This window comes from Rosa rugosa, chromosome 2 (assembly GCF_958449725.1).
Source record: "Rosa rugosa chromosome 2, drRosRugo1.1, whole genome shotgun sequence".
Classification (NCBI taxonomy): Eukaryota; Viridiplantae; Streptophyta; class Magnoliopsida; order Rosales; family Rosaceae; genus Rosa; species Rosa rugosa.
Genome location: NC_084821.1, coordinates 58347610 through 58359924, shown reverse-complemented (window position 1 = coordinate 58359924; position 12315 = coordinate 58347610). Strand labels below are relative to the sequence as shown.

Below are 12315 nucleotides of genomic sequence, written 5' to 3'. Positions count from 1 at the left end.
CACAGAAAGACGGATAGAAGGTCACAATACATGCAAGAGCTAAAATAACTTGACCAACAGACAGGAGATTATAAGCTAGTGATGGAACAACTAAGACAGATTCAAGGGTTAAGGTATCAGATAAAGCAATAGAACCTTCTCCGGTGACCGGAGTTGGTGTACCATCAGCAGTAGAGACAACGTCTTGAGCGGAATGTCTAAGGTTTTTCACAAGACTTGGGTCATTGGTCATATGGTCAGATGCACCTGTATCAATTATCCATGTACTATTAAAAGTAACCTTACCCTTCATACCTGACTGCGCTACATTAGTGGAGGCATTGTCTAAGTAAACTTCATCTTTAGTAGCAACAGCGGCCTTGCCCAGATTCTTTCGCGGTTTCTTGGTGAAGTCCCACCAATCAGGGTAACCAATCACTTCATAGCACCGCTCCTTGCTATGACCTAATTCCCCACAGATAATGCACCTTGTGTTTTCATATGGATTTGATTTACCTAGAGGACGGTGTGGAGAAGGTCCTGAGAAGTCTGGAGGAGGACCCTGTTTGCGTTGAGCCATAACAGAAAATTCGGTAGTTACCGAATGCCCTATAGCCTGTTTCTCTGATTGCATCATTGAGGAATTCATGATTTTCGCAGGATTGGAATTTCAAGGGTTTCAAGATGGATATGAATGTTTTTTTTTTTTCGAAAAAAAGGTAGGGTGATGGTGGTTTGAAATTCAAGATGGTTTGATTTCAACGGTGGTGATACGTAGCGGTTTGTGGTGTTATTCGGGATTCAGGATTCAGGATTCAAATGATGCAGCGCAAGTTCAAAGGATTGAACCTGCTTTGATACCAAGTAGAAAAGAATACTTCAATTCAGGGTTAATTCAATAATTCTATTAATCCCACAATGGGTGTATATATACAAGTACAAAGGAGTAGTCTAACTCTAATAGGAAACAATCTTTCCATAATTGCAGGATATCCTAATTAAATAAAATCCTAATTATATACAGATTTACAGCGATTCTACAAAACTATTATTAACCTCCTCCCTGCATGCCACAAAGTTGGGCGAGGCTTCACTTCACTTTGTGGGGGTGGCTGAACCTCGGAGGAAACCTAGGTGCCGCTCCCTCCTTTATTCCAATAATGAATAACTATTTAACTTAAATTTATGTGTGCATGAGAAATTGTATTGAGTTGCAGCGGAATTTGGTAAGGATTAGACTAGATTAGGAGTTCACTTCTCCTCCAATGATCAATGCATAAAAAGAAATAAAAAATTTTGCATGCAAATAATATATACAGATATATAATCATGGGCGGAACTATGATTTGAAGTTTTGTGGGGGTCAAGACATATATATTAGTATACAAATTGTAATGTTAAAATTCAGCACCGAAGTACTTTGAATTTAATGTGTTTTTTTTTTTGCTAAATGCATGCTTCCATGCTTATTATAAATGCACTAATAGATACATTTATTACCTTACATTTTTTGTTGATCATTTAATTACTATGCTATTTACCTAATAAACATAATTAATTACTTTACTTTCTTTGATTGGTTAGACATCTAAATTATTAGTTTATTACTAAAAGTTAATTTAATAATTTTGTTCCTTAATGTTATTAATTTCTATTGTTTAACTCTTGGTTATGAAAAATTTGGAGGCTCTAAATTTTTTTTTTTTTGACTTTGTCAAGAGGAACCCAAAGGCTTCCTAGGCCCAAGATAAACCCCTTCGGCGCATGTGAAATGCTCCAACTGTGCATTGCAGCACAGTGCCGGACCACTTTGATAGCTTCAGGGTTCGAACCTAGATTGGGGAGCACACCCAACTAGACAAGAACCACTAAGCCACTTGCAGTGGTTGACAGTGATTGAAGGCTCTAAAACTTAAATTAACCCAATTTACAACTACCCATAAGGAAAATTAGTAACTTAAATGAGATATACCAAAAAGTAGGTCAGTCCCTGTATATAATTATCACCAAGCTTAAATGATAATTGTCCATTTCTTACCAATCCTTTAACATGGTGTGTATTATAATTAGTAAGCCCAATGAGTAGTGAATCCTACCATGTACTTATTGTACTATTGTAGTTATATATTAAGCATCCACCATATATAGTATAAGCAGCGAGGCTTCAATGAACCAGTACATTGTCATGCATCATCACACATACAAACTAATATGCATATTCAAAATTAAGTTTATACAGTGTCCTCATAATTATGCACTATCAGTCACTCCACTTAAGTTCAACATTGGCTCTGCATACTGTTCGTTCTTGCGAGATTAATTCGAATTGCTTTTGCCTTTTCGGGGAAGAAAGAGTATAAAATTTCAACGGATACTGAAAAACAGTGGGGTGAGAAAACACTTTCTTCTTCTTCTTCGTTTTTTTTTTCCTGTGGTTAACTAAAGTTAGTTACATATGCAAGACACCTTAATGATAATTTGTTTCCAGATTCATCTTTACTTTGTGGCTCTCTTCTCTTGCTGATGATTGAATTTGGTTTTGATTGTTATGATTGATTTTGTCTTCAACTCTTTACAAAAGGAAAAATCATAACCGTGGTTTATGTAAAGTTTATATAAATATCACGCACAACTAAATATTGTCAACATGTAAAAAATTGTCAGATTTGTCAATCATTAATGTATTTAGACTTCAGAATAAGTCTCAAATAAATTACGTCCGCGCGGACTATTAATCCAATTGATGTGCAAGTGCAACCTACGTATACACAAAGGTCAAACTCACCATCACACTCACACTCACACTAGAGAGATATGCATCTATATATATCTCTATGGATTTTTGATCATATTTAGTGGGTGTTAAGTGTTCATTGACATGACCATTTGGCAATAATGATATTTGGTCATATTAAGTGGGTGTTAAGCGTTAATTGACATGACCATTTTGCAATAATGAAAGCACATAATGATAATGTTAATCATCTTAGCAATGATTCCCAAAGTCCCATGCCAATCCCCCTCTAATCTAAACCTCGCCTCAAGTCCCTTGTGTACCTCCAAAAGTAGTTACGCAAACAAACGCAATTACGCAGCACTTTAACTTTACTAATTCTCTCACTCACACAATTTACACCGAATCAAACATGAATTTCACCGTTACGTACACTCGGATTTCTACCCATCTCTATCATCTCGGTGCGGTCCTCGTCGTCGTCGTCCTCCCTAATCTTCTTCGACTTCATGTAAATCCCGTACACATAAGAACAGAACCCCCATACACAAAGCACAGTCGAAACCGCTTTCACCCCACCAAACTTGTCCCCGTAAACCACCACTCCCCCCAAAACGTTCATCCCCATCAACGCCGTCATGCATATCCCGCCGGTCAGCGACGTCGTCAAGAAAACCATCCCCGCCGTCCCCATAAAGCACAGCTGCCACGTCACGACGTTAAACGCCACCGTCACCCAATATACCCTCTCTCCCTTGTCAAACAGCTCCCTCCCCTCCCTCACCATGCCACCAAACGCACCGTTCCACACCATCAACGCCGTCGACAACACCGTCGCGGCGGCCTCCATCACCGCCTGCATTTCCATCATCATGGAGTAGCAGTCGACTTTTCTGTAGACTTTTTCCATGATGGGGAGGTAGAGAGCGAAGAGCAAGCCGGCGCCGATGGTGGAGAAGAATCCGACGAAGTACTTTCCACGTGTCAGACCGGGAGGCTTGTCGTGGCTCGAGCCAAGGGCTAAGAGGATGGAGCTGACAGTTAGGAGGATGACGCAGTTAAGGTTGGAGAATGTGACCTTCTGTTTGACGATGAGTACGGAGAGGAGGAGGTTGAAGACGAGTTGGGAGGAGAGAAGGAGGGAAGAGGTGGAGACCGGGAGGTTGGAGTTGCCGACGGAGAACAGGAGGTTGTTGAGGCCCAACATAAGGCCCACGAAGATGGAGATGGAGAAGATTTTGGAGGTGAATTGGGTGAAGGGTCTTCTGGTGGTGAGGTTGAGGAAATAAGGGAGGATAATTGGGGGGAGAAGAAGAGGAAAGCCAGCACACTGAACCCATGTAGCGACCCAAATGCTTGAGCCTTTATGAATGAAATAGTATTTGGAGAGGAGAGTGGCTGAGACAGAGCCAACAAAGAGGAGGAGGTAGTTCATCACCAACAAGGGGAGAGAGCCTTTGTTTTTGGGAGTGTGGGGGGTCATATCGGCGGATGGGGGCATTATTAGCAGCTTGTGGGTAATGGGAGAATTGCTTTATGGGTTGGGATAATATGGCCGTTAATGGTGATTAGAGTTTAGAAGATAGGTGTAGAAGGTGAGGAGAGGATGGAGATGATGGGTTTTTAGGAATGTGGATCTAGAAAGAGAGGGGGATGAATCTCTCAATTTAAGAAAAAATGAGATTATAGAATGATTCTTCATATTTAGGTGGTACACAGTATTTATCTTATTTTTAAAGTCTGAATTTAAAGAGTATGCATATAAAAACAAGAATTTGACTCTTACTTTTTACATTTCTGATGTACCTGGCCCGGTAAACAAAAGAGACAAAACTATAAATGGACACATACAATCAACAAAAAGAAATTCACTATTGAAAAAGTATCGATTGTTTTTGACATTTTGTTTTGCTTCGTGGTTACCAATTAGTGTAATATTGCTATTTGATATCCATGAGAATTGATATAGGTATCAAGATGACAAGATATATATGGGTGGGGTCTTTGAAAGGTTTTCAAACTGATATAATGAGAAGCTGATCGGATATATCCAATGATTGTAAAGACCCTAGATCTCCTCCTCTCGATCTATTTGTGTTCCAACTGAACTTAGTTTCATATAATCATATTCTAAACAGAATTCGATCATGGAGAAGTATTTTATAAATAACACAACAGCTGTTAATCTTTGTTCCTTTTCATCTTTCGGGTTCCTTTTGATAAATGGCAATATCAATGTTGATGGTATAGAAAGTAAAAGAGGAGACACTGATTAAGATTTCTGTCCTAATGAAGGTAAAACTTGAATAAAAAAAAGGAAGAATTAAGTTCAAACATATCCTCTTGATATATATATATATATATATAATTTTTTTTTTTTCCTTCCCTAATCTTCGATGGCATTATTCATGATCGAGAAAAGTCGGGATGAAACTCAGGAAGGTGTGATAAAAGTAGAGTTATGAATTGAAACGGCTAGAGATTGTGACCTGTTTGCTGCGGATAGCTTCCACTTTGCAGAAGCTAAGCCCAGCTTTTACATGCAGACTAGGGTGCAAAGTGTGAGTCAGAGACTCAAATGGAAGGTGGCAAGTGCCAAGTCGATGTCTGATATTTCAGTTGAAGCCTTAAGCTGGGTACGTATTTGCCACGTGTCCCTGGCTTCATTGGCTGGGGTGCGTTGGTGGTTAGCACCATTAAAGAGGTATAGGATGCACCGATGGAGTTCCTCTGTTCCTAATCTGTCATCAATATTATGAATCATGATGCTTAGCGCGCAGAAAGGACCTGCAAAAGAAAAGCCTCGTTGTGATATTGCTTGCTGCTCGATGGGAATAAATTCTTACCAGCTGTGATTAAACCCACGGCTACGGGTACTTGCGGGTAATTTTTTCTTTTGGGTATTTGTTTAACGGATATGGGTATGGGTATGGGTAATTACAAAATATCCGTATAAAAATGGGTTGGGTATGGGTATACCCGTGGGTACCCAAATACCCATATAAAACTGTAAGCCACACCCAAATACCCAAATCCAGTTCCACCTAGGAATGGGCAAACGGGGGTGGGGGCGGGGGGCAAGATTTCCCATTACCCATGCGGATTCCCTGTTTTTTTTTTTTTTTTTTTAATTGAGAACTATTATTTTCAACCAACATATGGGGCATTTTTATAATTTTCTTATTCTAAAAAAAAAAAAAACAGAAAACCTATACGGGGTATTTCTCTTTCCCACCTAGAATACACCTTCAAGTCTTCAACGAGACGAGCCGTCATGACTGGAGGTGTTGTGCAGCCAAAACTCTGAGACCCAAAATGTAATGACCGAGATTTTTGGTATTAATTCTTGTTTGGCGTAAGTTTAATAAAGTCTCAATTGTTACGAAATGTAGTTTCGATATATTGGCGTAATAAGGTCTCGGATGAGGATCCGATCGTCGGATCATTGTATAATTGTGAAAAGATGATTCAAAAGGCGATCCATAAGGATCCGACCGTTGGATCTTCGTATAATTTTGAGAGGATGATTCAAAAGGCGATCAATGAGGATCCGACCGTTGGATCTTCGTATAATTTTGAGACGATGATCTTAAGAGCGATCCGTGAGGATCTGACCGTTGGATCATAGTATAATTTTGAGAGGATGATCTTAAGGGCGATCCTGAGGATCTGACCGTTGGATCATCGTATAATTGTGCAAAGATGATTAAAAAGGCGATCCATGAGGATCTGACCGTTGGATCTTCGTATAATTGTGAAAAGATGATTCAAAAGGCGATCCATGAGGATCCGACAGTTGGATCTTCGTATAATTTTGAGAGGATGATCCTAAGGGCGATCCGAGAGGATCCGACCGTTGGATCATCGTATAATTTTGAGAGGATGATCTTAAAGGCGATCCTGAGGATCCGACCGTTGAATCATCGTATAATTGTGCAAAGATGATTCAAAAGGCGATCCATGAGGATCCGACCGTTGGATTATCGTATAATTGTGAAAAGATGATTCAAAAGGCGATCTGTGAGGATGGTTAATTTACGAACCGAATTTTATTATTTTACATTTAATCGCCAAGTTGTGAAAATTGTTTTACGGAAATAAATATTTGTTTTAAACGTATTGCTTCCTCGTGACTAAACCAACAATTTCTTTCTTAAACACTATCTCAAGTATTTGAAATATTCAACCGACCAAAACAATGATGAAAATAAAAAGAATAAAAAAATTATTTTTTTGTCAAAAAAGGAAAGGAAAAAAAAAACTGAAAAGATAGAAAATAGAAAATTTCAAAATTTCAAAATAAAAAAATTCATATAGAGAAAATTACTAATTCAAGGGCGGCGGCAGGGAATCTCCCATTTAAAAATATTCCCAGATGGGGAATGGAGGCGCTTAAATAGTGAGTATTTAAAAAAAAAAATCTCAGCCTTTAATAGGCTAAAGGCCATTTATAATTAAAAATAATAATAAAAAAAAAACTTGCCCATATTGAAAATTAGGGATGGCATCCCTAATTTTTTTTTAGGGAGTACCTTAGTGAGAATTTATTCCTTTCGGGTATTTTTTTACAGGTATGGGTATCCGTTTATGAATTTTGAGTGGGTACGGATATTTTATAAAATACCCGTATAGAAACGGACGGGTATGGGTATTACCCACGGCTACTAAAATTTATCCAATACCCAAATCCTATTCACTTACCCGTCTCTAGTTCAACCCAGCAATCTCACCGGAGATCGGCTACTCCGACATCTAGGACGTGGTGGATTTCATCGGCGGAGACGAGGCGGAGTTCGTCTTTCTGTGAATTTCAGGCGTCGTCAGAGCTAACTTGGTCTCCATCTCAAAACCTTCAGAACCGATTTCCGGCGTCAACTTCAATTTCCGCCATTGTTTCTCCTCTCTCGCAGTCTGGTTGATTTCTAGGGTTCTATTCCATCTTGGCTCTCACCAGCTTGAACTCGTACTCAAGTTTCTCTAAGGTACTCGCTTCCTTCTCTCTTATATCTGTACCTATTGTCTGTAACTCTGTATATATGCAATTTGCAATGCTTGATTTGATTTTTAGGAAGGAAAAAGTATTTTCAGGAAGTGGGTTTTGCGATTCATGTGGTTTTTCTTGTTTTGGTTAAGCATATTGGGATTAAAGATCGTAGTTTTGTGGATTTGAGCAAGTGCATTTGAGTTTTGACGTTTGATTGTGGGATTTTTTGGAATAGAGTTTGATTCTATGTTAATTTTTGCAAAGGGATTCTGGGTTTTGTTAACTTGAATTTGAATGAGATATTCTAGTAGAAGAAGTAGAAGGGAACTGATCATCCAATTCCTTTTGGTTTTCGTATCCAATTCCTTCAATGAAATGCTATCATTTTGAAAATAAAGGTAACTGAACATCCAAAACAAATAAAGCTAAGTTAGCTACAGAGGGTAACTCACTTTCCCTGTTCCAATTTCTTCCTCTTTCTGTTATCAAAACCATCATATTCAGATTTCCCTCCTCTAGGATTTTTGAATAAGTTGAGGCCAAATAATTGAATTAAACTTTGTAATTATTTTTTAGGGGAAATTACTGGTCACTCCCTCAATTTTTGGGGCGTCGACAGTTCAGTCCCTGTCATTTCAATTTTAACAGATTACTCCTTGCACTTTCAAATTTCGCCCAATTTAGTCCAAAGTGACTATTTTACCCCTCACCTTTTTTTTTTTTTTTTAATTCTTCAATCTCTTTTCTTTATTACTTTTTCTGCTTCTCTCTCTCTCTCTCTCTCACCCCCCCTCTCCTATAAACAAAGAGAGTAGCCAATTTGGGACCAGTTCAGTCGCAAGACCAAAACTGACCATAACCACCACCACCAAGCTCTCTCTCTCTCTCTGCTGCAATCTTTTCTTCCTCTTGTTCCTTTACCCAAACACCTAGCTCATCAAAAGCCTTTTCTTCTCTTTTTCAGGCCACCATAAATACCACCCATTCCTTCTCTTCCCTAAATTCCTTCGGCGATTAGATTGCGAAAATCTCAGGAAACCCAAAAACCAGAGTCTCCTCGCCGATGGTTCAGTGATCCGGGAAGTCCACGCGGATAGCCTTGAACCCCGTTGCCGCGAGGATATCGGCGCACAGCGTTAAGGGGGGTGATAGGTCGTGATCGAGAAGTTGCTGGAGGCGACGATGGAGGACTTTGTGGACTGGCAGGTGGTCGGCGACGGCGGCGAGGGGGAGTTGGTGATGGAGGCCGGCGAGCCGATGCTGAGGATTGGGATTGCTTTATTAATCTCAGTGCTTCGGATTGATTGTTTTCGGGTAATTTTGGGTTTCAGAGAAAGAATTGGGGTTTTGTGAGTTTTGTGAAATGTGGAATCGCTGTTTTGGGTGTTTGGATTTGTGGGTTTTGTGAGGATTTTGGTGGTGGTGAAGGTAAGGATCTGAGGGATGTGCAGGTGGTGTTTGCGGCAATGGTGACGATATAGGTGGTGACCGGGAACTCACCTTAATCCCACCACCATCTCCAGAATTGGGATTTGTGTTGTGTTGCTGGTGATAGCAATTCAAAAAGCAACAAGGCTTTGGATTAGAGAGTCATCCTGGCATACTGTATTTACGAAACTTGTGGGAAATATTGTTGCCATATCAGGCTTGAAAAAGAAGAGGATGAGGAGATTACAGAGAGACAGAGAGACCGAGAGAGAGAGAGAGAGAGCGGAGAGGAAAAAAAAAAAAAAGAGGAAGTGAGGGGTAAAATAGTCACTTTAGACTAAATTGGGCGAAATTTGGAAGTGCGAGGAGTAATATGTTAAAATTAGAATAGCAGGGACTGAACTGTCGACGCCCCAAAAGTTGACGGAGTGACCAGTAGTTTCCCCTATTTTTTATGTTCTGGGTTTGTTCTGGTTACTTGACATTCTTACTTATGATGGAAGCATCGGCCATAATTGTGATTTGTTGATACTGATGCTAGGACTAGTTTGCACATAAATTTGACAAGTATAGCTAGTTAGTCAATGAGGGTCTTGGCATGTTTGGATTTAATTATTTAGTTTCGGATTGAGCTCAGTGAAGAAGAAAGGAACATCTTTTCAGGTGTATTAAGAAGAAAAGTAACTATTGGAGACTAACTTGTTGAGTTTGCTGTGAACCTTTGTGCATGATGTTTTAATTGCTATGAACCTTTGTGTATCTAACTTGTTTTGCATTTTAGCCACAAAGGCTCTCCCACTTTGTGTATCTAATTTGTTTAAGCTGCTAGGACTTGTTCTTCTTTCTGTTTTCATTGAAACATATATTTTACTTCTTGCAGTATGGAAGATATGTCATATAGTTGTGCTAATAATGACATAATGGATGAGGATGTGGAACAAAGTGTTCCACGCAAAAGAAAGAGGAAAGCAGCAGTATGGGGGAAGAGAAAGCAATTTGTAAGCATTGCGGCGAGATCCTAAGTGCAAAGTCTACAAATGGAACTAATTCCTTGAATTTACATGTTAAATCATGTAAAGGACTAAAGCCTCAATTAACAAGGAGCGAGGGGACAGTCAGATTTGGTCATTTTGATGAGAGTAATGCAAAGACTGAGCTTGCCAATATGATCATCTTGCATGAGTACAATTGTCGATGCAAAGACTGCGTTCACTTATTTATAGTCATTTTCATTATCTAAGTCGGTATTGAAAAACGAATTTAATTTTGCTTATCAACTTAACACTAAAGTAGAAATATTCAGATTAAAGAAAAACAATAAAGTAGTAATAAGTATTTGTTAAAAAAAAAATAGTAGTAAGTATTTTTTTTTTTAAATCCCAGCCTTTAATAGGCTGAAAGCTAAGGCCTTCAATTTATTAAAAAAATATTAAAAAGCTTATATTGAAAACGGATAAATGGGTGGGTATGGGTTTACCCGTTTAGAAACAGGTTGGGTAAAAACTCATACCCGCGAATTATTTAATGAATATTACCCATTAGGTATAGGCCTCATCAACGGGTCGGGCCGGGCTTGGGCCGGGCCTTACTCCATTTTTAAATAGTAGCGGGCCGGGCCGGGCTTTATTGTAAATTGAAGGATCCAAGCCCATCCATTTAATGCGGGCCTCGCGGGCTTTTTCAGGCCGGGCCGGGCTAAGCCTTGCGGGCTTTTTTGGGGCGGGCCTTGCGGGCTTTATTTACAAATAAATCTTTAAAGATAATATTTTTTATAAACTTATATTTATATATCATACACTTCAAAGAGCAACCTCTATCAACTTAAATAAAATGGGAAAACCGACCGTTGGATGAGATTATTATAATAAATTATGAGCGTGGTAAAAAAATTAGCCAATTTCACCATATTTTAGAATCCGATCGAATTAGTCAACCGTAGTCACTTGTATGTTTTCTTGGTTAACTGATGGCATGACGACCGCGAAACGTGCTTATTTTTTTACATCACGTCTGTAAATATTCCATCGATGGATGTGCGTAGACATAAGATAAAAATTTCAATTTTAATTACAAAGAAGTTTGCCTATATCAATTTGCCTCCAAAAGTTGTATGACTTGTATATTGCCTTTAAATTGTTGAGGTTCATTCTAAAGCAACAATGAAGTGGAAAATGAATTTAGAGAAATCAACCGCTCGATTGAGAGATTGTAATGTTTTATGGTGATTGTAAAAAATTCAGCTAATTTGATTCTCGTTTCGAATTTGATCAACTAGATCAAATTTAGTTACTCTTATAAACCTTATATTTATATATCATGCACTCCAAAGAGCAACCTCTATAAATTCAAATAAAATGAAAAAACCGACCGGTGGATGTGATTATTACAATAAATTATGAGTGTGATAAAAAATTTAGCCAATTTCACCATATTTTCGAATCCGATCGAATTGGTCAACCGTTGTCACTTGTATGTCTTCTTGGTTGACCGATGACATGATGACCGCGAAACGTGCTTATTTTTTCACATCACGTATATAAATATTCAGTTAATGGATGTGCATAGACATAAGATAAAAATTTCAATTTTAATTACAAATACGTTGGCCTATACCAATTTGCCTCCTAAAGTTGTATGACTTATACATTGCATTTAAATTGTTGAGGTCCATTCTAAAGCAACCATGAAGTGGAAGATGAATTTAGAGAAACCAACCGCTTGATGGAGATATTGTAATGTTTATGGTGGTTGTAAAAAATCCAGCCAATTTAGTTCTCGTTTCGAATTCGATCAACTAGGTCAAACTTAGTTACTCTTATAAACCTATATTTATATATCATACACTCCGAAGAGCAACCTCCATAAATTCAAATAAAATGAAAAAACCGACCGGTGGATGTGATTATTACAATAAATTATGAGTGTGGTAAAAAATTGAGCCAATTTCACCATATTTTTGAATCCGATCGAATTGGTCAACCGTTGTCACTTGTATGTCTTCTTGGTTGACCGATGACTTAACGACCACGAAACGTGCTTATTTTTTCACATCACGTATATAAATATTCAGTCAATGGATGTGCATGGACATAAGATAAAAATTTCAATTTTAATTACAAATACGTTGGCCTATACTAATTTGTCTCCTAAAGTTGTATGACTTATACATTGCATTTAAATTGTTGAGGTC

General features: G+C 38.4%; 1 protein-coding gene and 1 long non-coding RNA gene across 2 annotated transcripts; one reads left to right on the top strand and one right to left on the bottom strand.

Annotated features, from left to right (window-relative positions):
- Window positions 1-2890: 2890 nt before the first annotated feature.
- On the bottom strand, window positions 2891-4409 carry LOC133733463 (probable purine permease 4). The gene has a single exon (XM_062161084.1). The coding sequence runs from the start codon at window positions 4212-4214 to the stop codon at window positions 3120-3122; it is 1095 nt and encodes a 364-aa protein (XP_062017068.1). The 5' UTR covers window positions 4215-4409; the 3' UTR covers window positions 2891-3119.
- Window positions 4410-7320: 2911 nt separating this feature from the next.
- On the top strand, window positions 7321-10365 carry LOC133734608 (uncharacterized). Its single transcript, XR_009858426.1, has 2 exons — window positions 7321-7695; window positions 10006-10365. It is a non-coding gene; the product is annotated as an uncharacterized LOC133734608 (long non-coding RNA).
- The last annotated feature ends 1950 nt before the right edge of the window (window positions 10366-12315 follow it).